This window comes from Scyliorhinus torazame, chromosome 17 (genome assembly GCF_047496885.1).
Source record: "Scyliorhinus torazame isolate Kashiwa2021f chromosome 17, sScyTor2.1, whole genome shotgun sequence".
NCBI lineage: Eukaryota > Metazoa > Chordata > Chondrichthyes > Carcharhiniformes > Scyliorhinidae > Scyliorhinus > Scyliorhinus torazame.
Window position 1 is genome coordinate 24,060,624 of NC_092723.1, and position 27,273 is coordinate 24,087,896.

A 27,273-nucleotide genomic window follows, 5' to 3' on the forward strand; every position below is an offset into this window, starting at 1 on the left:
GACCGTGTCTCTGCCCGGCCTGACCGTGACCCTGCCCGGCCTGACCGTGACCCTGCCCAGCCTGACCATGACCCTGCCCGGCCTGACCATGACCCTGACCATGACCCTGCCCGGCCTGACCATGACCCTGCCCGGCCTGACCATGACCCTGCCCGGCCTGACCGTGTCTCTGCCCGGCCTGACCGTGTCTCTGCTCGGCCTGACCATGACCCTGCCCGGCCTGACCGTGTCTCTGCTCGGCCTGACCATGACCCTGCCCGGCCTGACCGTGTCTCTGCTCGGCCTGACCGTGACCCTGGCCCCTGCCCGGCCTGACCGTGTCTCTGCCCGGCCTGACCGTGTCTCTGCCCGGCCTGAGTGTGACCCTGCCCGGCCTGACCGTGTCTCTGCCCGGCCTGACCGTGTCTCTGCCCGGCCTGACCGTGTCTCTGCCCGGCCTGACCATGACCCTGCCCGGCCTGACCGTGACCCTGCCCGGCCTGAGTGTGACCCTGCCCGGCCTGACCGTGCCCCTGCCCGGCCTGACCGTGTCTCTGCCCGGCCTGACCGTGACCCTGCCCGGCCTGACCATGACCCTGCCCGGCCTGACCGTGTCTCTGCTCGGCCTGACCGTGCCCCTGCCCGGCCTGACCGTGAACCTGCCCGGCCTGACCTTGACCCTGCCCGGCCTGACCGTGACCCTGCCCGGCCTGACCGTGCCCCTGCCCGGCCTGACCGTGCCCCTGCCCGGCCTGACCGTGTCTCTGCCCGGCCTGACCATGACCCTGCCCGGCCTGACCGTGACCCTGCCCGGCCTGACCGTGACCCTGCCCGGCCTGACCGTGACCCTGCCCGGCCTGACCGTGACCCTGCCCGGCCTGACCGTGAACCTGCCCGGCCTGACCGTGACCCTGCCTGGCCTGACCGTGACCCTGCCCGGCCTGACCGTGACCCTGGCCCCTGCCCGGCCTGAGTGTGACCCTGCCCGGCCTGACCGTGACCCTGCCCGGCCTGACCGTGCCCCTGCCCGGCCTGACCGTGTCTCTGCCCGGCCTGACCGTGTCTCTGCCCGGCCTGACCATGACCCTGCCGGGCCTGAGTGTGACCCTGCCCGGCCTGAGTGTGACCCTGCCCGGCCTGAGTGTGACCCTGCCCGGCCTGAGTGTGACCCTGCCCGGCCTGAGTGTGACCCTGCCCGGCCTGAGTGTGACCCTGCCCGGCCTGAGTGTGACCCTGCCCGGCCTGACCGTGACCCTGCCCGGCCTGACCGTGACCCTGCCCGGCCTGACCGTGACCCTGCCCGGCCTGACCGTGACCCTGCCCGGCCTGACCGTGACCCTGCCCGGCCTGACCGTGTCTCTGCCTGGCCTGACCGTGTCTCTGCCCGGCGTGACACTGGTTCAGGTGGGGACAAGTCGGTCACTGTATAGCACTAGGGATATGGTACTGGTGGGGACAGGTCTGCCACTGTATAGCACCGGGGTACAGCACTGGTGGGGACAGGTCTGTCACTGTATAACACTGGAGTACAGTACTGGTGGGGACAGGTCTGTCACTGTATAACACTGGAGTACAGTACTGGTGGGGACAGGTCTGTCACTGTATAACACTGGGGTACAGTACTGGTGGGGACAGGTCTGTCACTGTATAACACTGGGGTACAGTACTGGTAGGGACAGGTCTGTCACTGTATAACACTGGGGTACAGTACTGGTAGGGACAGGTCTGTCACTGTATAACACTGGAGTACAGTACTGGTGGGGACAGGTCTGTCACTGTATAACACTGGGGTACAGTACAGGTGGGGATGGGTCTGTCACTGTATAACACTGGGGTACAGTACTGGTAGGGACAGGTCTGTCACTGTATAACACTGGAGTACAGTACTGGTGGGGACAGGTCTGTCACTGTATAACACTGGGGTACAGTACAGGTGGGGACGGGTCTGTCACTGTATAACACTGGGGTACAGTACTGGTGGGCACGGGTCTGCCACTGTATAACACTGGGGTACAGCACTGGTGGGGACAGGTCTGACACTGTATAACACTGGGGTACAGTACTGGTGGGGACAGGTCTGTCACTGTATAACACTGGGGTACAGTACTGGTAGGGACAGGTCTGTCACTGTATAACACTGGAGTACAGTACTGGTGGGGACAGGTCTGTCACTGTATAACACTGGGGTACAGTACTGGTGGGGACAGGTCTGTCACTGTATAACACTGGGGTACAGTACTGGTGGGCACGGGTCTGCCACTGTATAACACTGGGGTACAGCACTGGTGGGGACAGGTCTGACACTGTATAACACTGGAGTACAGTACTGGTGGGGACAGGTCTGTCACTGTATAACACTGGGGTACAGTACTGGTAGGGACAGGTCTGTCACTGTATAACACTGGAGTACAGTACTGGTGGGGACAGGTCTGTCACTGTATAACACTGGGGTACAGTACTGGTGGGGACAGGTCTGTCACTGTATAACACTGGGGTACAGTACTGGTGGGCACGGGTCTGCCACTGTATAACACTGGGGTACAGCACTGGTGGGGACAGGTCTGACACTGTATAACACTGGAGTACAGTACTGGTGGGGACAGGTCTGTCACTGTATAACACTGGGGTACAGTACTGGTGGGCACGGGTCTGCCACTATAACACTGGGGTACAGCACTGGTGGGGACAGGTCTGACACTGTATAACACTGGGGTACAGTACTGGTGGGGACAGGTCTGTCACTGTATAACACTGGAGTACAGTACTGGTGGGGACAGGTCTGTCACTGTATAACACTGGGGTACAGTACTGGTAGGGACAGGTCTGTCACTGTATAACACTGGAGTACAGTACTGGTGGGGACAGGTCTGTCACTGTATAACACTGGGGTACAGTACTGGTGGGGACAGGTCTGTCACTGTATAACACTGGGGTACAGTACTGGTGGGGACAGGTCTGTCACTGTTTAACACTGGGGTACAGTACTGGTGGAGATGGGTCTGTCACTGTGTAACACTGGGGTACAGTCCTGGTGGGGTCGGGTCTGCCACTGTACAGCACTGGGGTACAACCCTGGTGGGGACGGGTCTGCCACTGTACAGCACTGGGGTACAGCACTGGTGGGCACGGGTCTGCCACTGTATAACACTGGGGTACAGTACTGGTGGGCACGGGTCTGCCACTGTATAACACTGGGGTACAGCACTGGTGGGCACGGGTCTGCCACTGTATAACACTGGGGTACAGTGCTGGTGGGCAGGGGTCTGCCACTGTATAACACTGGGGTACAGTGCTGGTGGGCAGGGGTCTGCCACTGGATAACACTGGGGTACAGTGCTGGTGGGCAGGGGTCTGCCACTGGATAACACTGGGGTACAGTACTGGTGGGCACGGGTCTGCCACTGTATAACACTGGGGTACAGTACTGGTGGGCACAGGTCTGCCACTGGATAACACTGGGGTACAGTACTGGTGGGGACAGGTCTGCCACTGGATAACACTGGGGTACAGTACTGGTAGGGACAGGTCTGTCACTGTATAACACTGGGGTACAGTACTGGTAGGGACAGGTCTGTCACTGTATAACACTGGGGTACAGTACTGGTGGGGACAGGTCTGACACTGTATAACACTGGGGTACAGTACTGGTGGGGACAGGTCTGCCACTGGATAACACTGGGGTACAGTACTGGTAGGGACAGGTCTGTCACTGTATAACACTGGAGTACAGTACTGGTGGGGATGGGTCTGTCACTGTGTAACACTGGGGTGCAGTACTGGTGGGGACAGGTCTGTCACTGTATAACACTGGGGTACAGTACTGGTGGGGACAGGTCTGCCACTGGATAACACTGGGGTACAGTACTGGTGGGGATGGGTCTGTCACTGTGTAACACTGGGGTGCAGTACTGGTGGGGACAGGTCTGTCACTGTATAACACTGGGGTACAGTACTGGTGGGGACAGGTCTGCCACTGGATAACACTGGGGTACAGTACTGTTGCCGCCTGTTGTGTCCAAACTACGCCATGCCACTCCCCCTGCCTGATCTCTGACCCCATCTCCCCTCCCCTATTTGGCCCCTCCCATGAAAGTGCCTGGAACATCTCCCACTTTGTCGTCAAATCATTTTATTCAAACATTGACTGACTTTTCCTCTGATCAGGTTCTGGCAAACCTGCTGTGGTTTTGTTCTTTCTGCTTTTTATCTCAGAACCTCTCACATTTATTTGAATTGTGTAAATTATCTTCTTGACCACCTTGCTCGCGATTGGTAAGGAACCTGCGGCCGAAGTGAGGTTATAATCCATAAACCACTTCAACAATTGAGATATCAGTTATGGGGATTGTGGTTGAGAAAGGTGGACCCCGTCAGTACGCGGCCGTTGCTGTGTCTTGATGCAAATGCTTCACTTTCTGGTGACTGTCACATACAGGCACGTGGTGTAAAGTGCCAGCCTGCCTATCTCATGTTAATCATGAATTTCAGACTCGATTTGATGTGAGTTCTCTTGTTGAGGAAGTAACCTAATTTGAGCAGCTGGCAGAAGAAAGTCCACACCCCCGCCCCACATTCTTTCACCCTCCCCCCTCATTCTCTCTCCCTCCCCCCTCATTCTCTCTCCCTCCCCTCTCATTCTCTCTCCCTCCCCCCTCATTCTCTCCCTCCCCCTCATTCTCTCCCTCCCCCTCATTCTCTCCCTCCCCCTCATTCTCTCCCTCCCCCTCATTCTCTCCCTCCCCCTCATTCTCTCTCTTCCCCCTCATTCTCTCCCTCCCCCTCATTCTCTCTCTTCCCCCACACACTCCCTCCCCCCTCATTCTCTGCCCCCTCATTCTCTCCCCCCTCATTCTCTCTCTTCCATCCCCACACACTCCCTCCTCATTATCTCCCCCCTCATTCTCTCACCTTCCCCCCCCCCTCATTCTCTCTCTTCCCCCACACCCACTCTCTCCCGCACACTCACTCTCTCCCCCCACACTCACCCCCCCCTCATTCTCTCCCTGCCCCTCATTCTCTCTCTTCTCTCTCCCACACCCACTCTCTCCCCCCACGATCACTCTCACCCCCCTCATTCTCTCATCCTCTCCTGTCATTTTCTCTCTCTTCCCTCTCCCACACCCACTCTCTCCCGCACACTCACTCTCTTCCCCCACACTCACTCTCTCCCCCTCATTCTCTCTCTTTCCCCCACACTCATTCTCTCCCTCCCCTCATTCTCTGCCTCCCCCTCATTCTCCCCCTCCCCCTCATTCTCCCCCTCCCCCTCATTCTCCCCCTCCCCCTCATTCTCCCCCTCCCCCTCATTCTCCCCCTCCCCCTCATTCTCTCCCTCCCCCTCATTCTCTCTCTTGCCCCCTCATTCTCTCCCTCCCCCTCATTCTCTCCCTCCCCTCATCCTCTGTCTTCCCCCCACACTCACTCTCTCCCCCCTCATTCTCCCCCCCCTCCCGCCTCATTCTCTCTGTTCCCCCTCTTCCCTCCCCCACACCCACTCTCTCCCGCACACTCACTCTCTCCCCCCACAATCACTCTCTCCCCCCTCATTCTCTCACCCTCTCCCCTCATTCTCTCTCTTCCGTCTCCCGCACTCACTCTCTTCCCCACACTCACTCTCTCCCCCCACACTCAGACTCCCCCCTCATTCTCTCCCTTCCCCCTCATTCTCTCTCTTCCCCCACACCCACTCGCTCCCACACACTCACTCTCTCCCCCCACACTCACTCTCTCCCCCTTATTCTCTCCCTCCCCCTCATTCTCTCCCTCCCCCTCATTCTCTCCCTCCCCCTCATTCTCTCCCTCCCCCTCATTCTCTCCCTCCCCCTCATTCTCTCCCTCCCCCTCATTCTCTCCCTCCCCCTCATTCTCTCCCTCCCCCTCATTCTCTCCCTCCCCCTCATTCTGTCTCCCCCCTCCCCCTCATTCTGTCTCCCCCCTCCCCCTCATTCTCTCTCTCCCCCTCATTCTCTCTCTCCCCCTCATTCTCTCCCTCCCCCTCATTCTCTCCCTCCCCCTCATTCTGTCTCCCCCCTCACCCTCATTCTCTCTCTCCCCCTCATTCTCTCCCTCCCCCTCATTCTCTCCCCCACACTCACTCTCTCCTCCCTCATTCTCTCTCTCTCCCTCACCCTCATTCTCTCTCTCCCCCTCATCTCTCCCTTCCCCTCACCCTCTTTCTTCCCCCCCACACTCTCTCTCTTCCCCCCTCATTCTCTCCCTCCCCCTCATTCTCTCTCTTCCCCCCCCCCCCACACACTCTCCCCCACACTCCCTCTCTCCTCCCTCATTCTCTCTCTCTCCCTCACCCTCATTCTCTCTCTCCCCCTCACTCTCTCTCACCCTCATTCTCTCCCTCCCCCCTCACTCTCTCTCTTCCCCCCTCATTCTCTCCCTCCCCCTCATTCTCTCTCTTCCCCCCCCCCCACACACTCTCCCCCACACTCCCTCTCTCCTCCCTCATTCTCTCTCTCTCCCTCACCCTCATTCTCTCTCTCCCCCTCACTCTCTCTCACCCTCATTCTCTCCCTCCCCCCTCACTCTCTCTCTTCCCCCATACTCACTCTCTCCTCCCTCATTCTCTCTCTCCCCCTCATTCTTTCTCCCCCCCCCCATTCTCTCTCCCTCTCTTCCCCTCATTCCCTGTCTTCTCTCTCTCCAGAGTCCCTTTACTCTCTGCCGAATGGGAGCCAGGTACCTAGAATGGGGAACGTGTCACCACAAATACAACTTTGAACCCCAATACTGGCAGTCATTTTTTAAATGTTTGTTTACATGCGTTGGTCAGTTGTCATGGGAATGGCAGGGAAAGGGCTTTTTGTTGAACTGAGGATGGTTTGATAGATCTTATTGGCTTGCTGGGCGGGTTCAGAGGGCAATGGGTAAACCATATTGATGTGGAGCTGGTTGGGGAAGGGGTGATGGGGGAGGGGGAGTTGGGCATGGGGAGGGGAAGGAGGGGAGACGATGGATGGAGCGGTGGGAGGAGAGGGAGCAGTGGGGGAGGGGAGACAGCGCCTCTCTGTGTGACGTCTTTACGATGAGATATTTGTCTGAATATTTTGCAGTGATTTAGTGCTGACGGAGGGTTGGGAGACGGGACACGAGCCCTCGCAATGTCGTCTCGCACCGGACTGCGCATGCAGCTAATGCGGGAGCAGCTACAGCAGGAGGAGCAACGTGAGAGGGAGCAGCAACAACAGGCAGCCCTGCATTACATGCAGCAACACATGGCGGTTACTGCCACACCTGCCATCAACGTCAGCAACGCTGTCTCCTACCAGCCCCGGCCACAGGTTCCTGTTGAGATTTTAAAGGTACCATTTAACTCCAGCTATCTCCAGCTTTCATCTTTTTCTTCAAGGAACTGCACCCAGCACATTGTGGGGAGCTGTGTGGGGATGTAATCAAACTTGCATGTGTCCTCCCCCTCTCTCACTTCCTACTCCCTAATTAATTTCCTAGCCCCTTCCTTCCTCCCCCTCCCTTCCTTCCCTCCTGACTCACGCCCACATTCCTCCTCCCCCTTTCTGTCTCCCTCATCTTCTCTCCCTCCACCCTCATTTTCCTCTCTTCCGTATCTCACTCCCTCCTTGCCTCCTCCTGCTACATCTTACCTCCCCCATCCTGATTGATATTGCTTTGAGAATGATTTACCAATAAATTTGGGGCCAGGGTTTTGAAAACTACAGAGTATATGATGGAGTTTACCTGACCTGTACCTTTTTCTGTAATTTGACTGGGCTGAGCACAAGAGTCTGTCTTTCAGATGTTGTTCAACAGACTTCTTAATCAAAAAGCAAGCTTTATTCTACGAATTTAGTTAACATTTGTATAAACACACACACAGTAAGAATTTTTATCAACTGCAAACATAAAGACCCCACAGCTACAGTAATCTATGTATAACCCTTAATGAGTTCCCCCTTAACTGTTCCAATTCAATAACAAAATCCAAGTAAAACCAGAAACTCCTTTTCAAAGGCGTGGCCCAGCGCACGGCATTCTCACTGGTATAAGTCTTGTTATTGATACTCTTGTTCCCCTTTTTCAAACAGCAGGTTGGCATTCCTTCCAGAAAGCAATTATCTCTTTTAAGTTACCAAGCAGTCTGGAAACAGCTTTTAAAATGAAGATAAGAGAGACACTTCTTTCAACTTGTGCAGTTCAAACCAGTCCAAACTCAAAGCGAAAGTAAAAACTTACAGAGCCACAGCCCAGCTCCACACACACAATGACATCACTGAAGCCATGCGATAAGACAAAAACCTTTCTTAAAGGGACACTCCTTATTGTGTCTCGCAGAAACATCACAAAATCATTCCACACCTATCGCTTGCTCTGAAATACCATCACTGTTGCTGTGTAGGCAAACACAGCAGCACGCAGCAAGAGTCCATGAACAGCCGTGTGGAGAATGTGTTTTACTTCGGCCTTGTTTCGGGGGCCAGAATTGGACCAGATATTTGGGTGAACAAACTTGGTGCTTATCTCCAAATCATTGCGTGGGATTCTGAACATTCACCTTAAACTGAGATTGTCTCTCAGTTCCACATGTGGGTGCAATAGTCAGCACCGCTGAAATTTCATAGACATTCATGCAATCCCTACAGTGCAGAAGGAGGCCATTTGGCCATCGGGTCTACACCGACCCTACCTAGGCCAACCCCACCTAACCCATACATCTTTGGACATTAAAGGACAATTTATGATGGCCAATCCACATAACCTGCACACCTTTAGACTGTGGGAGGAAACCGGTGCACCTGGAGGAAACCCAAGCAACACGGGGAGAATGTGCAAACTCCACAGCAGTCACACTTGGCCGGAATCAAACCCGTGTCCATGGCACTGGGAGGCAGCATTGCTAACTGCGATGTTCTCTGTTGGGTTTATCAGGATGTCTTGAGAACATAGTGTTAACAAAGAATATCAAGCTGAGTTATTGAACAAAGCTGATTTATTTACATTACTAAATTATAGAGTCTAAATAGTTATTAAATAAAACAATATGATATCTCTTACAACAGAACTCTGCTATGTAACTAATCTATCTCACGCCTAACCACCTTCTCCCAGAATCCCAGGAGTCACATGATATTTATACGACTGCTCCTTATCTCCATCTGGTGGTGAGAAGTATTATTTTCTTATTGTTGACCCTTTGTATTCCTTACAATACACATATTATTACACTAACCATCGTGTTACGATCCCCTGGACTAGTGCACAATCAATTCCAGCCTTACTTGACCCGGAGCCGCAACATAATTGAAATGAATAAATATTTCTTGGAAAAACACCCAAAGCCTTTGGCCCTTAGCTTCCCAATAACTACAGTCACCAGGTTTGCAAATGTAAACACAATTTAGTTTAATAATAACAATAACTATAATTAAATATGCAGCAAATACAACAGGTTGACTATTATCCAATCCCTAACCCCCCACTTCAACTTATCCCACCCTCTATACACAGAGAGAGAGAGAGAGAGAGAGACAGACAGACAGACAGAGTGAGAGTGACAGACAGAGTGAGACAGAGAGAGAGAGAGACAGACAGAGAGAGAGAGAGAGACAGAGACCTTGGGCTGGATTCACCGACCCCCCCCCCCGCTGGGTCGGAGAATCGCCTGGGGGCGACGTGAATCCTGCCCCCACTGGCCGCCGAATTCTCTGGCACCGGAGATTCGGCGGGGGCGGGAATCGCACCAGTCGGCGGGCCCACCTGGCGATTCTCCGGCCAGTGATGGGCCGAAGTCCCGCTGCTGTAAGCCGGTCCCGCCGGCGTGAATTAAACCACCTCCCCTACCAGGCGGCGCGAGCGGGCTCCGGGGTCCTGGGGGGGGGGGGGGGGGTGCGCGGGGCGATCTGGCCCCCGGGGGGTGCCCCCACGGTGGCCTGTCCCGCGACCGGGGCCCACTGATCTGCGGGCGGACCTGTGCCGTGGAGGCACTCTTTCCCCTCCGCGTCGGCCATAGCCTCCGCTGACGCTCCCGCGCATGGGCGGACTTCTGCTGGCTGGCGGAGTCCCTTTGGCCCCAGCTGGCATGGCGCCAAAGGCCTTCCATGCCAGCCGGCGGGACAGCAACCACTCCGGCGCGGGCTTAGCCCCTAAAGGTGAGGGCTTGGCCCCTAAAGGTGCGGATTCTCCGCACCTTTAGGGGGCGGCCCGATGCCGGAATGGTTCACGCCACTCCATCCCGCCGGGACCCCCTGACCCGCCGGGTAGGGGAGAATCCCGCCCTGGTCTCTCAGCGTCCGGTCTCAAACTTTTCTTTTCTTGGGTCTTTGGAAGTCATCCCCCCTCGAGCGTAGTAGCTAATCACCACATGTTACCGGGCAGGAGTCAGCCTTTTGGCCAATTTATTGTCCATCAGCCAACAATCGAAGCAAATCCCACCCAATCTCTCAGGTGCTGAAAGTCTGAGTTTTGCTGTCCAAAGCTAGCACAGTGCACTATGTTGTAACTTTCAAGTTTCTCATTTTCCCTGCTCAACGTCTAGATATATGTTTAAGCATCCGTGGTCAAAATGACGGCAAAAATAAAGAAAGGGGAGAAAAGGGAATCAACAGGAGGGGTCTTTAAAACTGTGCCACCGTGCTGCCCATCAGCTGTCCCTCGGTCACAGCGGAGTCTGCCTGGGTTATCGAGGGGATAAAGGTTGGAAAAGATCTCAGGCTCGCCAAGTGGCGGACAGTTCCGAGATTAACTGTAAATGTTTAACACTGAAAGGGGATGAAAGAAATTGGGACTTGTGTTTGAGGTAGTTTCTGAACAAGTGTCACAGCATCAGCAGTCAGCCCAGTGAGATCTGACCCTCTGAAATATAACGTGGAAAATGTAGTGGCGAGGATTAGGCCAGTGCACAGCAAGGATTTGTATCAGGAACGCTAGCCTTTAGATTTTAGTCTGTTCCTTTACTATGTGTTTGCATCAATCCAGAAACTCAGAGTCATTACTTTAGATCCGCTTATAATCCCAGCTCCGATAGTCCATTCTCGTCTCTCCTATCATCCTGGAAATCGTATTCCACTGATCGAGGAATAATCAAAATATAGGGGGAAACAGGACTGTCAGTGAGTGATTTTAACCCACTCTGTGTGAGGGGTTCCGGGGATGTGTGGGGGGGGGGGGGGGGGGTTAAATTGCCCAGGAGGTGATGGGAACTGAATGATCCTGATCTTCAGTTTCTTAGACTGATTCATATGCTAATTTCCTGAGCATCGTGGGTTTATAATTTGCCTCCGTTCTCACTCTAAACTGTCCCCAATAAACGCTCTCAGAGTAGGTTCAGCATTGGGTTAAATGCAAAGTAAAGCTCCCTCTACACTGTCCCCATCAAACACTCCCAGGACAGGTACAGCACGGGGTTAGATACAGAGTAAAGCTCCCTCTACACTGTCCTCATTAAACACTCGTAGAGCAGGTACAGCACAGGGTTAGATACAGAGTAAACCTCCCTCTACACTGTCCTCATTAAACACTCGTAGAGCAGGTACAGCACGGGGTTAGATACAGAGTAAAGCTCCCTCTACACTGTCCTCATCAAACACTCGCAGGGCAGGTACAGCACTGGGTTAGATACAGAGTAAAGCTCACTCTACACTGTCCTCATCAAACACTCGCAGGGCAGGTACAGCACTGGGTTAGATACAGAGTAAAGCTCCCTCTACACTGTCCCCATCAAACACTCCCAGGACAGATACAGCACGGTGTTAGATACAGAGTAAAGCTCCCTCTTCACTGTCCCCATCAAACACTCCCAGGACAGATACAGCACGGAGTTAGATACAGAGCAAAGCTCACTCTACACTGTCCTCATCAAACACTCGCAGGGCAGGTACAGCACTGGGTTAGATACAGAGTAAAGCTCCCTCTACACTGTCCTCATTAAACACTCGTAGAGCAGGTACAGCACAGGGTTAGACACCGAGTAAAGCTCCCTCTACACTGTCCTCATTAAACACTCGCAGAGAGGTACAGCACAGGGTTAGATACAGAGTAAAGCTACCTCGACACTGTCACAAACGTATTTTCTCTATCAAAGGAGCACCGTGCCTTCCTGAATCAGTGTGATATTTAAAATGGGCATTTTAATCCGAGGCTCCAAGTTTAGAAGCAAAATTTCTTGTATTGGAGGCACTGGCTGCATTCAGTTTTAATAAGAATAGGAGTGTTTTTTTCCCGGCTGTTCAGTTTGTTTTATATAAAGTACTGACTCAGAGGGCTGCTTGCTGTGTTAAAGGTCGATGTGGGAGGGGAAAGAGAAAGGCATGAGTTCCCGAAACAGGACAAAGCCGGACTTAATGCCTTAATCTGAGAGTGACATTTGATGATAAAATGAAGAACTTTTGTGACCACAGAAATGACTGGGGGAAGGGCTGGTCAAATGCAATGAAGGAAGTTTGTGTTTGGAATTCATTACCGTGCAGTAACTTGTCTTTCTAACAAAGCACAGTCTCCAGCTCTGTCATGCTGCTCAATTTCTTTCTGCAACAGTAAAGAAGCTTTCTCTCCCTCCTTCCTCCACCCACCACCCCCATCCTTTCACCCTCTTCTCGTTCATTATCTACCTTCTTGTCAGTGGTGGCTCAGTGACAGCACTCACTCCTTCCAGTCAGAAGCGAGTGGGTTTGAGACATGTGCATCAAATCCAGACATGCATTCCCATTGCAGTACTGAGGGAGCGCTGCACTGTCAGAGGGTCAGTACTGAGGGAGCGCTGCACTGTCAGAGGGTCAGTACTGAGGGAGAGCCGCACTGTCAGAGGGTCAGTACTGAGGGAGAGCCGCACTGTCAGAGGGTCAGTACTGAGGGAGAGCCGCACTGTCAGAGGGTCAGTACTGAGGGAGCGCTGCACTGTCAGAGGGTCAGTACTGAGGGAGAGCCGCACTGTCAGAGGGTCAGTACTGAGGGAGAGCCGCACTGTCAGAGGGTCAGTACTGAGGGAGCGCTACACTGTCAGAGGGTCAGTACTGAGGGAGCGCTGCACTGTCAGAGGGTCAGCACTGAGGGAGTGCTGCACTGTCAGAGGGTCAGTACTGAGGGAGCGCTGCACTGTCAGAGGGTCAGTACTGAGGGAGTGCTGCACTGTCAGGGTCAGTACTGAGGGAGCGCTGCACTGTCAGAGGGTCAGTACTGAGGGAGAGCCGCACTGTCAGAGGGTCAGTACTGAGGGAGTGCCGCACTGTCAGAGGGTCAGTACTGATGGTGTGCTACACTGTCAGAGGGTCAGTACTGAGGGAGTGCTGCACTGACAGAGGGTCAGTACTGAGGGAGTGCTTCACTGTCAGAGGGTCAGTACTGAGGGAGCGCTGCACTGTCAGAGGGTCAGTACTGAGGGAGTGCTGCCCTGTCAGAGGGTCAGTACTGAGGGATTGCTGCACTGTCAGAGGGTCAGTACTGAGGGAGTGCCGCACTGTCAGAGAGTCAGTACTGTGGGAGTGCCGCACTGTCAGAGGGACAGTACTGTGGGAGTGCTGCACTGTCAGAGGGTCAGTACTGTGGGAGTGCCACACTGTCAGAGAGTCAGTACTGAGGGAGTGCTGCACTGTCAGAGGGTCAGTACTGTGGGAGTGCCGCACTGTCAGAGGGTCCGTACTGAGGGAGTGCTGTACTGTCGGAGTGTCTGTACTGTGGGAGTGCTGCACTGTCAGAGGGTCAGTACTGTGGGAGTGCCGCACTGTCAGAGGGTCCGTACTGAGGGAGTGCTGCACTGTCGGAGTGTCTGTACTGTGGGAGTGCTGCACTCTCAGAACATGTGAACAAGGTTCGCCGGTCCTCCCGCACATTTTGCGCACCTGTCCTCCACCCCAAAGAATCTGCTGATCCGAGCCACTGTCATTTGAGCCCGGTGAACAACCTTAAACCGTATCAGGCTGAGCCTGGCACATGTTGCGGAAGCGTTGACTCTACTCAATGCGTCTGCCCATAGACCATCCTCTATCTCTCCTCCTCCCACTTGCACTTCAGCTCCTCAGTCTGCGTCTCCTCCGACCTCATAGCTCCTTATAGATGTCCGAGATGCTCCCCCCCCCCCCCCCCCCACTATCCACTCTCTGGAAATTGCCCTATCCCGAATCTCCCTCAGCGGTAGGAGTGGGAAGGTTGACACCTGTTTACAAAGGAAATCTCATACCTGCAGATACCTCAATTTGTTTCCCCTCGCCAGCCCAAACTTTTCCGCCAACACCCACACACTCGGAAAGCTCCCCTCTATGAACATATCCTCTCAATCCCTGCTCTCCGCCATAACCGGAACCTCCCATCCATACTCCCCGGGGCAAATCGGTGATTATCACAAATTGGGTCCCAGACCGATGCTCCCACTGCTCCCACATGCCGCCTCCACTGGCCCCAAACTCTCAGGCCGCCACCACCAAGGACCTGGTGGAGTACTGTGCCGGCGGGAAAGGCAGAGGCGCAGTTACCAACGCCCCCAGACTAGTGCCCTTACAAGAAGCCGCCTCCATACGCACCCACGCCGCCCCCTCCCCCACCACCCACTTCCTGATCATGGCTATATTCACCGCCCAGTAATAGTTGATAAAATTTGGCAGCGCCAGCCCGCCCTCTCCCCGACTCCGCTCAAGCATTATCTTCCTTACCCGCAGGGTCTTGCCCGCCCATACGAAGCCCGTGATCACCCTGTTGACCCGTTTTAAAAAAGGACCGCGGAATAAAAATGGGGAGACATTGAAATACAAATAGGAATCTCGGGAGGACCATCATTTTCACCGTTTGCACCCTCCCGGCCAGAGACAATGGGAGCGCGTCCCATCTCCGAAAATAGTCCTTAATTTCCAGTCCAATCCGTTTGCCGGGCCAGATTCAATTTATGCAGCCGGTCCCATTCCCGCGCCACTTGGATTCCCAGGTACCTAAAACTCCCCCCTACTGACCTAAACGGCAGCTCCCCCAGTCGCCCCTCCTGTCTCCTGGCCTGAACCACAAACATCTCACTTTTTTCCATATTTCGCTTATACCCCGAAAACCGGCCGAATTCCCCTAAAATCTTCATGATTTCTTCCATCCCCTCTACTGGGTCCGAAACGTACAGAAGCAGATCATCCGCATAGAGCGAAACCCTGCGCTCCTCCCCCCTCCACCTCCCGGACCAGTCCCCTCCAGCCCCTTGAAGCTCTCTGAGCTATTGCCAATGGCTCTATAGCCAGCGCAAACAACAGTGGGGAGAGGGGGCATCCCTGTCTTGTCCCCCAGTGCAGTCTAAAACAGTCTGAAGTTGTCCTGTTCATCCGTACCCTTGCCACAGGAGCCTGATACAATAACCTGACCCAGTCAATAAAGCCCCGCCCAAATCCGAACCATCCCAGTACCTCACACAGATAATCCCATTCTACTTGATCAAAAGCCTTTTCTGCATCCATTGCGATCACTACCTCCGCCTCCCTACCTTCCGGGGGCATCATGATCACATTTAACAGTCTTCTTACATTGGCCACCAACTGCCTACCCTTAACAAACCCCGTCTGGTCCTCCCCAGTAACGTCCGGAACACAATCCTCAATCCTTGACGACAAGATTTTGGCCAGCAACTTGGCATCTACATTCAACAGGGAGATCGGCCTGTAGGACCCACACAGCTCCGGGTTCTTGTCGCGCTTAAGAATCAGCAAAATCATTGCCTGTGACATCGTCACAGGGGCAGCACCCCTCTTTCCCTTGCCTCATTGAACATCCTCAACAACACTGGCCCCAGTATCCCCGAGAACATTTTGTAAAACTCCACGGGGTACCCATCCGGACCCGAGGCCTTACCTGCCTGCATGGCCTTCAAGCCCTCCACTATCTCTTCTGGCCCAACTGGGGCCCCCAGCCCTTCTACCCGCTCCCCGTCACCGTTGGGAAATTTAGCCCCTCCAAGAAGCACCTCATCCCCTCTGGCCCCGCAGGGGGTTCTGACGTGCACAGCCTGCCGTAGAAATCCCTGAACGCCTTATTCACCCCTACCGAATCACCAACCAGGTTCCCCTCACCGTCCTTTACTTTCCCTATCTCCCTAGCTGCCTCCCTCTTCCTAAGCTGCTGTGCAAGCATTCTGCTGGCCTTCTCTCCATGTTCATAAATCGCCCCCCTCGCCTTTCTCAGCTGCTCCACCGCCCTCCCTGTGGTCAGCAAGCTAAACCCCGCCTGCAATCTCCACCGTTTCCTCAGAAGCCCTGCCTCTGGGGTCTCTGCATACCTCCTATCGATCTGTAGTATCTCCTTTGCTAGTCGGTCCGTCTCTGCCCTGTCTCCCTTCTCCCTATGAGCCCGGATCGAGATCAGCTCCCCTCTGACCTCCGCCTTCAGTGCTTCCCAAACCACCGCTGCTGAAGTTTCCCCCGTGTCATTAACCTGCAGGTAGCTCTGAATACATTACCTCAGCCGCTCGCACACCCCTTCATCAGCTAAAAGTCCCTCATCCAACCTCCAGTCTCTGCTCACCTGCAGGTCAACCCAGTGCATGGTCTGAGATTGTGATCGCCGAGTATCCCGTGTCTACTACCCCAGCCAGAAAGGCCCTGCTCAAAATAAAGATATCAATCTGAGAGTACACTTTATGCACGTGTGAGTAGAAGGAGAACTCCTTCACCCTCGGCTGCACAAACCTCCATGGACCCACCCCCCCATCAGTTCCATGAACCCTCTTAGTTCCTTTGCCATTGCTGGCATCCTGCCCATTTTCGAGCTTGACCGGTCCAAGCCAGGGTCAATAACTGTGTTGAGGTCCCCTCCGATGACCAACCTGTGCGAGTCCAGGTCCAGTATCTTCCCCAGCATCCTCTTTATAAACTCCACATCATCCCAATTTGGCGCATACACATTCACTAATACCACCTGCACCCCCTCCAGTTTCCCACTGGCCATAATGTACCGACCTCCCACATCCGAGACTATTCCACCCGCCTCAAACACCAATCGCTTATTGATCAGGATCTCGACCCCTCTAGTCTTTGAATCCAGTCCCGAGTGAAACACCTGGCTGATCCAGCCTTTCCTCAGTCTAACCTGGTCCGTTACCTTAAGATGTGTCTCCTGCAACATTACCACGCCCGCCTTCAATCCCCTAAGATGTGTGAACACACGTGCTCTTTTGACCGGCCATTTAATCCTTGAACATTCCAGGTGATCAGCCTAGTTGGGGGACTCATTGCCCCCCACTCCGCCGATCAGCTGTCCCTTTTTTAGACCTGCCTCCAGCCCGTGTTCCGCACCTTCACCGGTCCATCCCCGGGCAGCCCCCACCCTCGACCTCCTTTCTGTCCCTCAGTCCAAGTCGCTCCCTCGTCAGCATAACATTCATCCCCCCTCCTCCCACCCCAGCAACAACACCCTGTAACCCAATCCCTTTCCTAAACCAAGCATATGCACACCCCCCACTGCGCTTCTGAGAGCTAGCTCACCCAGCTAGCTTGGTGGCCCCCATCCCCGGCGCCAGATAGTCTCACACCTATTGTTCCCCCCCGCCCATACAAACAAACTCCAACATCAAACAATCCCCACACAATTGCCCAACAGAAAAACACCAAGATCAAAACAAGCACATCTCTATCCCCCAACAGTGCAAATGAAAACCTAAACTCACTCAGCTCTACTGCTGGTTCCAACTCAATACAAACGGCACCTCAAACATCTTCTATAAAACAAGAAACTTTTTACAAAAACAGAGAAACAAAACCGAGAAAACAAAAACATGAATGTTGCAGCCAAGTTCAAAAGTTCTCAGTCCTTTGCCAGCCCTTTCTTTCTTGCAAAGTTCAACGCGTCCTCAGGCGACCCAAAGTAGAAGTGCTGATCCTCATGCGTGACCCAGAGACGGGCTGGGTATAACAGTCCAAACTTCACCTTTTTCTTGAAAAGGATCGCCCTGTTCTGATTGAAGCCTGCCCTCCTCCTGGCCACCTCCACACTCAGGTCTTGGTAAACCCGCAGGATGCTATTGTCCCACTTACAGCTCCGTGTCTGCTTGGCCCACTGCAGAATACGCTCCTTATTCGAGAACCTGTGGAATCTCACCACCATTGCCCTCTGGGGGGTCTCCCATTCGCGGCTTCTTCGAAGGTGGCCTGTGAGCTCTATTTACCTCCAAGGGCCGGGAGAATGCCCTATCCCCCAGGAGCCTGACAATTCTTAGGTTCTGCCGCCGGGACCTATTCTCTAGGTCCTCCACCTTCTCCAGAAGCTTCTTCTGCTGGTCCCTCAGCATCCCCATCTCCAGCTTCACCGCAGTCTGATGCGCCTCCTGCTCAGCCAGCGCCTTCTCCACCTTCTGGATCGCCCGATCCTGGGCATCCAATCTGAGCTCCAACTGCTCAATCGATGCTTTTATCGGGTCCAAGCAGTCCCGTTTCCATGTAGCAAAGCCCTCCTGGATGACTTGCATCAGCTGCTCCATTGACTGCTGGGTCGACAAGCCAGAGGTTCGCCCCTCCGCCATGCTGTCTTCTGTTGCAACTACAGCCCATGTCTTCTCTATCTTTTTGTTTCTGATCTTACGAATACTTCTAGTCCTTTTCCCCATGCACCGAAGTGGGAATTCAGTGGAGAATTGCCACTAACGTCCGTTCTACAATTCAAGTCCGTTAAAAAATTGGGGGAAAAGGTCCAAAAGTCCGACCAGGTCGGGAGCCACCAAATGTGCGACTTACTCCTTCATAGCTGCCACCGGAGGTCGGTTTGTTAAAGTTGACATATTGCACCAAATGCATTTTTTATTAGTAATTCCATTCTCCCCATTGCAGGCCTGCCAGGGAACATTGCTTACATTTCCCCTTTGTGCCCACCTCGTTGGCCGAGAGTCACCTGAGCTGGTGAATGGTGTGGAGGAATCGAGAATAGTGAGGAACCCCTCGGCTGGTTCACCCTAAGAAAATCCCTGGTGCAACTCGAATCATGTCCCAGAATCTGAAATTATTTAAAATCCATGTCTTTAAGTAAGGAGGGTTGGGGGGGGGGGTGGAGCGCTGGGAGCACGGGGACGAGAGGATTGCGTGCGGTGGGGAGGAATTCCTCCTCTGCTGTAGTGCTGGAGTTCGATCCCAGATATTCACCACTCTCAGCACTTGGATCTTTCTAAGGGTATGATTGAAACAGCTGGTAACGGACAGTCCGTCTATTCAGAGCATCCTCTCCATTTTTAAAAATAGATTTAGAGTACCCTATTCTTTTTTTCCCCCAATTAAGGTGCAATTTAGCATGGCCACCTATCCTGCTCTTTTTGGGTTGTGGGGGTGAGACCCACGCAGACATGGGTGAATGTGCAAACTCCGCACGGATAGTGACTCGGGGCCGGGATCGAACCTGGGACCTCGGCACCATGAGGCAGCAGTGCTAACCACTGCACCACCGTGCCGCCCTTGCACCCTCTCAGTTACTGAGATTGAAACGTACTGACAGAAATACTTTTCCCTTTGCTCACAGGTCGAGACTCACCTGGAGAATCCCACCAAATACCACATCCAGCAATCGCAGAGGCAGCAGGTGAAGCAATATCTGTCCACCACATTAGGCAACAAGTTTGCCGGACATCCCCTGTCGATGGGACACTCCCACTCTGTGCAACCGTCCGCTGTCTCGCCTGGCATCAGGAATGATCATGTGATCTCCAGCTCTACTGGAAACAGTGCACCAAACAGCCCCATGGCCATGCTCAACATTGGTTCGAATCCTGAACAAGAGGTATGGGCCACGCCGCGTCTGATGGGTTTTCAAGGAAGAAGAAATCAAGTGAGAAAAGGGATTGTGACCACTCTTCCCACAGTCCATGCACTCCTCCCCATCATAAACTGCACTCACAGTGTAGCACACAGTGGCTTGTCACTGAATGAGTAATCCAGAGACCCTGGGTGATGCCATGGGGACCCCTCGCCTTATGACGATGGCGTAATTTGAATTCAATAGAAATCTGGAATTAAACGTTTAACGATGATAGTGAAACCCTTGCTAATTGTCGTAAAAACCCACCTGGCTCACTAATGTCCTTTCGGGAAGGAAATCTGCCATCCTCACCTGGCCTGGCCTACATGTGACTCCAGGCCCACAGCAATGTGGTTGACTCTTAACTGCTCTCTGTATAAATGCTGCCATGAATCGTAATCCTGCTCAGTATGAGGAACCCAGGTTCAAACGTTTGGAGGAGCTGCCCATCCCGAGCATCCTCTCAGTTACTGAGATTAGCTGAGGAGCTAATGGTGCGAAGCTACCATCTGTGGGGTTATGACTGAAGCCTCTACGTCAGAATCCTCTCTGAAAAACACCGCAGTTCATGCTGTTTGGGTTTGCTTTGTGTGTTATTGGTGGGGACAGGATACGCTGCATTTGCATTTACTCTCTCGTTAACTGTCCTCTCTGTTTCCAGATGGACGATGTAATTGATGATATAATTAGCCTCGAATCCAGCTACAATGATGATGTCCCCTGCTACACTGACTCTGCTCTACAGACAGCGAATACTGTAAGTTCTTGGAATGTTAACAGATCCTTTGATATGGGATTGGGAACAACTCTTGGGAACAACTTGCTGAAACATCATCCTCTGTGTCAGCTGCTGAAATGACCAAGAGGTGTATTTCCGAAGCAGGAATGCTGATGAGGAATATCTTTAGCTAAATCACGCCCCCAGGCTCCCTGTCATTAATGGATGCTGTTTTAACAACATACGGATCATCAATCACAATCTCCGCTGCTCAATTCATTGATTTCACGAGAAATTAGGGTTTGAATGGGTTCCAAAGCAGGCGATTGATCCGTTTCACTGTTTTATTGCCCAACCAGTGAAGATGATCATGTCTCTGATGAGCATAGGATTGGTGAATGGGCATCTCCAAAGATCTGGGAGATCCTTATCTCTCATTGGTGTTTTTCGGTTTTGGAATATTACTTATTTATTGGTTGATTCTCTCTCTGGTTGTAACTGGTTACAGCTTCAAGATATGATGATTGAGGCAATCAGGAGCCAGTCACACACATCTTGAAGTGTGACAGATGCAGTAGGTGCAAAGTTTTATTGCTTGATCTCTGGTGTTTTGGAAAGAGGGGCACTAATTTTCCTGGTGTGATTTTGGTGAGAGAGTTCGAGCTGACCAGGTGCCCAATGGTCCTGGCAAGAACCTTGGTCTTCGATCTAGTCTGAGTGTCGATAGAATGCAGCGTGCGGGCTGTGGCTGGGGAATGAGGCATCCTGGGGCATCACCATCAGTTCCAGGATGCAGCAGTGTCAGGCAGGGCTGTAACTCTGAGGAAGATAGGCCCTGGATCGGTGACAGAGTGTGGGGAGAGTTTTTAAAAAATAAATTCAGAGGACCCAATTATTTTTTTTTCCAATTAAGGGGCAATTTAGCACATCAGAATTTCTGCCTCCGTAGATAGTTCAGGCAGTGCCCTATTTGCCCCCCCCCCCCACCTTCACCAACTCTCTTGACTCCCTCCCCACCACCCTCCTTTCCCCCCTCTCCCCACCACACCTTCCTTTCCCTACTGTTGGTACAGAGGTGAGGGTATCTGGTCTCTCCAGCGCAAAGTTTAGTGCTTGTACCATTTGTTTTTTGTAGAAACGTGTTGTGAACTGTTTTAGTAATCAGAGTACCCCCCCCCCCTCTCCCCATATGTTGGTACTGAGAAGAGGGTACCCTGTTTCTCCAACACAAAATTAGTGTTTGTACTGTTTGGCCTTGTATATTTTTTTTTACTGTTTTAATAAAAAGATATGGCCAATCCACCTAACCTGCATATCTTTGGGTTGTGGGGTGAAACCCACACAGACATGGGGAGATTGTGCAAACTCCGCACGGACAGTGGAGTGTGGGGAGACTTGAGCCAGGCTGATCCTCACAACCCCCACAGGAGAGGTGCCAGAGAGTTGGAGACCTGCAAATATTGCATCCTTGTTCAAAGAAGGTTGTAAGGATAAGCTGAGCAATTACAAAGCAGTCAGTTTAACTTCCATGGTGGGGAAGTTCTAGAAACAATTATTCAGGATAGAATTAATAGTCACATGGAAAATGTAGGTTGATTAGGAAGAGCCTGCAGGGATTTCGGAAGGGAAAATCATATTTAAGTAATTTGCTGGAGTTTTTTAGAAGTAACAGAGAGGGTAATGCTGTTGATGTGGTGCACATGGACTTTCAGAAGGCATTTGATACAGTGCCACACAACTTGTGAGAAACGTTATAGCATCACAGGATTGTTACGGTGCAAAATGAGACCATTTGGCCCACCGTTTCTGCACCAGCTCTCCAAACGAGCATCATGACATAGTGCCATTCTGCTGCCTTTTCCCTCTACCCCTTCACATTGTTTCCTATTCAAATAATCATTTAATGCCCTCTTGAATGCCTCGATTGACCCTGTCTCTACCACACTTCCAGGCAGTGGATTCCAGACCCAAACCACGCGCTGTGTGAAACAGTTTTTACTCGCATCACATTTGGTTCATGGAGTAAAAAGGACAGTAGCAACCTGGATACAAAATTGGCTGAATAATCGGAAGCAAAGAGTAATGGTCAGTGGATACCTTTTGGGCTGGCGGACGGTTTGTAGTACGGTTTGTACCCCCAAGGGTAGCCATTTTGATCCTTGTTTTTCCTGATATATATTAATGATCTAGATCCTGGTGTGCAGGGGACAATTTCAAAGTTTGCAGATGATCGGAAACTTGGAAGCATTGAAAACTGGGAGGAGGACAGCTTACAACTTCACCAGGACATAGACAAGTCGGTGGACTGGGCAGATAGGTGGCAGATGAAGTTCAATGCGGAGATGTGTGAGGTGATGCATTTTGGCAAGAAGAACATGGAGAGACAATATAAAATAAGGGCTAAAATTCTTAAGGGGGAGCAGGAGCAGGAGCACCTGTGTGTATATGTGCGTAATCATTAAATGTGGCAGGTCAGGTGGAGAGAGCAGTTAATAAAGCATGTAGCAGGGCAGCACTGTGGCGCAGTGGGTTAGCACTGCGGCCTCACGGTGCCGAGGTCCCAGGTTCGATCCCGGCTCTGGGTCACTGTCCGTGTGGAGTTTGCACATTCTCCCCATGTTTGCGTGGGTTTTGCCCCCATATCCCAAAAATGTGCAAGCTAGGTGGTTTGGCCACGCTAATTTGCCCCTTAATTGGAAAAAATGAATTGGGTACATCCAAATTTAATTACAAAAGCATGTAGCATTCTGGGCTTTATTAATAGTGGCATAGAGTACAAGAGCAAGGAGGTGATGCTGAACTTATACAAGACACTAGTTAGTCCTCAGCTGGAATATTGTGTACAATTCTGGGCGCCACACTATGGAAGGAGGTGAACACATTGGAGAGGGTGCAGAAGAGGTTTACAAAAATGGTTCCAGAGATGAGAAACTTCAGTTATGAGGATAGATTGGAGAGGTTGGGACTGTTCTCCTTGGAGAGAAGAAGGCTAAAGAGGAGATCTGATAGAGATGTTCAAAATCATGAAGGGGCTGGACAGAGTTGATAGGGTGAAACTGCTCACACTGGTAAACTGATCAAGAGCGAGAGGGCACATAGTAACGTGATTGGCAAAAGAAACAAATGTGATGTGAGAAAAACCTTTTCACACAGCAAGTGGTTTGGGTCTGGAATGCACGGCCTGGAAGTGTGGTGGAGGCAGGTTCCATCGAGGCGTTCAAGAGAGTATTGAATTATTATTTGAATAGAAACAATGAGCAGGGGTACGGGGAAAAGGCAGGGGAACGGCACAAAGTCATAATGCTCTTTTGGAGAGCTGGCGCAGACATGATGTGCCGAATGGCCTCCTTCTGCACCGTAACAATTCTGTGATCATCTGCGTGGCTGGCTGTTATTAGGTAAAGTCACCATAGTCCGAGAAGACCATAAACTGTTTTCCCCTTTGAGGGGGAGAGCTGACTGGTGGTGATTTAACCTGAGGATCACCACACCCCAGGCAAGGAGCAAGGGTGAGTAGGCAGTGCCTTCATGAATAACCTCAGCGGGTATGGGAATTGAACCCGTGCTGCTGGTCTCGCTCTGCATCACGAACCAGCTATCTAGCCAAGTGAGCTAAACCACTGGCTGTTGTCATGTGAGAGTATCTTTAAGAAATGGGTGTTTATAAATGGGTGTGTATATAAGTATCTGTAGTGAGAGTACCTTCAAGAAATGGGTGTTTATTATTGCAGTGGTGTCAAGAGTGGGTGGAGCTTAGCTGTCTGTCAGCTTTTTACTTTCGTTTTAGGCTGTTTGCTGCAGGGTGTGTTTTAGTTTCGTTTTCAGAGCTGGATAGCTGCAGTCACAGCCAAAAGGTCTGTGAGAGTCTCTCTCTATAATCTAAAGACTGTAAATCGATCCTGGTGATTTAAAACTAATAACAGTAGTGATTTTAACCTGATGTGCTTCTGGTAAAAGGTGTTTTAAGCCTTATGGATGTTAAAAGGAAAGCTTAAAGGATTACTTAGTGTTGTATTTTTTTGGGGTTGTATTTGAATTGATGGTTGCTAAGATGTCCACTGTATGTTTTAAAAGGGTTAACTTGAGTTCATAGAATAAACATTGTTTTGTTTTAAAAAACACTTTTCCATTTCTGCTGTACCACACCTGTAGAGTGGGCCGAGTGCTCTCCATACCACAATCTATTAAAAGTTGTGGGTCAGGTGAACTCCATGATACACTTTGGGGTTCTCTAAACCCTGGCCCATAACAAATTGGGGGCTCGAGGGGGATAAAAGGCTATCTATTGGATTGGCTTAGTGAACTTAAGATAGTGAGGGGTGAGCATATTGTGGTTGCTTTTCAGGTGTGGTATTTTAATTTAATCGGGAGTGTGTTGTGGACAATGGCTCTTTCAGAGGCTCTGAAATTTTTGGGGGTGGAGCCGGTCACACGCAGTACCTTACGGACAGAGACTAAAAGCAGAATGTTAGATTTGGCAAAAACATTGCAGTTAACATTACCTGCCAGACAGCCCAGCTCCACCCACTCTCTGACATCACTGCAGTAATAAACACCCATTTCTTAAAGGTACTCTCACTACAGATACTTATATACACACCCATTTATAAACACCCATTTCTTAAAGGTACTCTCACTACAGGTACTTATATACACACCCATTTATAAACTCCCATTTCTTAAAGGTACTCTCACTACTGATACTTATATACACACCCATTTATAAACACCCATTTCTTAAAGGTACTCTCACTACAGATACTTATATACACACCCATTTATAAACACTCATTTCTTAAAGGTACTCTCACATGACACTTATTGTGCTGATTATACCTGGCACATAGTAACAGGTCAGTCCAAAAGTGTCGTGTGGGAGTCCTTTGGAAGTCAGAGGACCCTGATTTTCAGATTAAAAAGCGACTTCTGCCAACTGCACATGGGCATCTGGTTGAGCAGAGGGAAATATTTTGACAGTATGATGCCAGCCACACTGCCAACAGGGAATGGTAAATCATGTGCCCACCATTTTTAGGGCAGTAACACCCCATTCCCCACTGGGTGGAAGCCCTCAGACCCTCCCCGTACAGCCACAACTGTTATAGATAGCCCTGTGTGGGAGTGGCTTGAGAGTAACTGCAGATGGAAGAATGCAAGGGTAACTTTACTTTACTGCTCCCAGGATGGAGGTTTGCACACACAGATTTTGAGAATTTGCCACCCGTGTGCCTTTCTGTTTAACTGGGCCACAGACCTGCCGTGTTGTCTGTGTTTGCAGATTCAGTATTAAATCTGGGAAATTGCCCCAGAGAATGCGAGCGATCATCCATTGCTGTTGTTAACAGCACAGCCGAGGTTTGTTCCGTCGGTCAGTATAAGACTGATTCTCAGTGTTGCAGTTACCAGCCTGTGCCAGCCAACACTTGTTACATTTGTCTGAAACTCTCATTGCTGCCAAAGTGAATTTTTCTCAGTTTATTTATTGACGTTTGATCCAATGGTGAGGTGGAAAGATTGCCTTGCTTGTGGGCTCACCATCATTCTTTCAATGATATTCAATTTGGAAGGTCGGTGCTACAGCCCAGCTTGATATGGAAAGCCACGCCCTTGACCACTGCTGCTACATTCACATATGTGCCAATGTTACCCAGCTCTGCAACACCTGAATCGACCAATCCAGGACCTCCACGTTGTCAATCTGATTGGCCAACGTTCATCCTTGGAAGAACGTCAATCTCCTACAGTTGGACATTGGGAAGACTGAAGCTGCCACCTTTGGACCCAATATTATCTCTGTAACTTTACTATTGATTCCACTTCCCCTCCTGGTCACTGAGCCCAAACCAATAAATTCAATTCACAGCTGCATGGTGAGCAAATGGAAATTGGAGAGGACGAACAAATAGCTGTAATATTACAACATGCACTCAGCCCTGCGTTTGTTTGTCCATCAGAGATGAATAACAGCTGAGACTCCTTACATTCACTGGATGAATGTTTCTACATTGAAGCCAGCGTTCCACATCTCACCCATGTGGTAGTAAACAAAATGACCGATCAACTAGTTTTTTAATCCCAAAAGAAACCTGGGAGACCCACCCTCTCAGAATGCCTGATCTTATTCACCTGCAGGGGTGTGTGATTCACAAGCTCCTTGAGCCCAGTGCTAACGTGTCGCCCTCTCCATGGTGGATACTGAAGAACCTGGAGTCAGCAAGGACCCAAACTGGGCACAGTTCCAGATTACTGACTCATGGTGCAGTTTCAGAGGCGATTTAAAAAAAAAAAATATTGCAACACAGGAAAGTTGGATGCTGGAAGTAATCCTGCAATCAGATGGAAAATCACTCTTGTACCTTGTCTAGGATTGTGAGATAGATGCAAGGTGTGTCACCACATAAGGAGCAAGATATTGGATCTGGATGACTTTTGACTTCTTGTAGGGAAAGGAAGGCGATGCTGAGTTTCTTGCATAGTTCTTTATTTCTAACCTCATCCACTCAGCACAATCTTTGACCCGTTGCAAACCAGGGACGTGCTTAATCTCGGCTCTTTTTTTTTTAAAGCCTCTGATGTAAACATTAACAATGTTGCTTCCAGAGGTTAGTGTTCAAACTGCTGGGAACAAGCTTAAACCTCACTGCCGTTTCTACTCGCCCAATAAAGAGCTGAAAGTGCAAGAGGGAGGGTGGGTGTGTGAAGGTTAAAGTTCTCGCTCGTTCTCCTCCATGTTAGTGGTAGCCTTGAGCTGCTGCTTCAGCTCTCTCAGCAATGCCGGTCTCTGAAGATAATGAAAACATGAAGGAGCGAAGCAGAACTATTGCTATCCTCGAGGTTCCAAACTCTCCGAAGTTCCAGCAGGTAGGATCTCTCCTAGA

The 27,273-nt window shown here is 51.6% G+C and overlaps 1 protein-coding gene across 4 annotated transcripts in view; it reads left to right on the forward strand.

The window, feature by feature from the left end:
• Positions 1–27,273, forward strand: part of tfeb (transcription factor EB) — a 190,374-nt gene that overhangs the window by 111,517 nt on the left and 51,584 nt on the right. For all 4 annotated transcript variants that reach the window (XM_072480214.1, XM_072480213.1, XM_072480211.1 and 1 more), the window contains 3 exons: positions 7,044–7,292; positions 19,402–19,659; positions 20,339–20,434. In XM_072480214.1, the coding sequence (XP_072336315.1) occupies positions 7,092–7,292; positions 19,402–19,659; positions 20,339–20,434 (555 nt within the window). In that variant the 5' untranslated portion in view covers positions 7,044–7,091. The remainder of the gene's footprint in view (positions 1–7,043; positions 7,293–19,401; positions 19,660–20,338; positions 20,435–27,273) is intronic.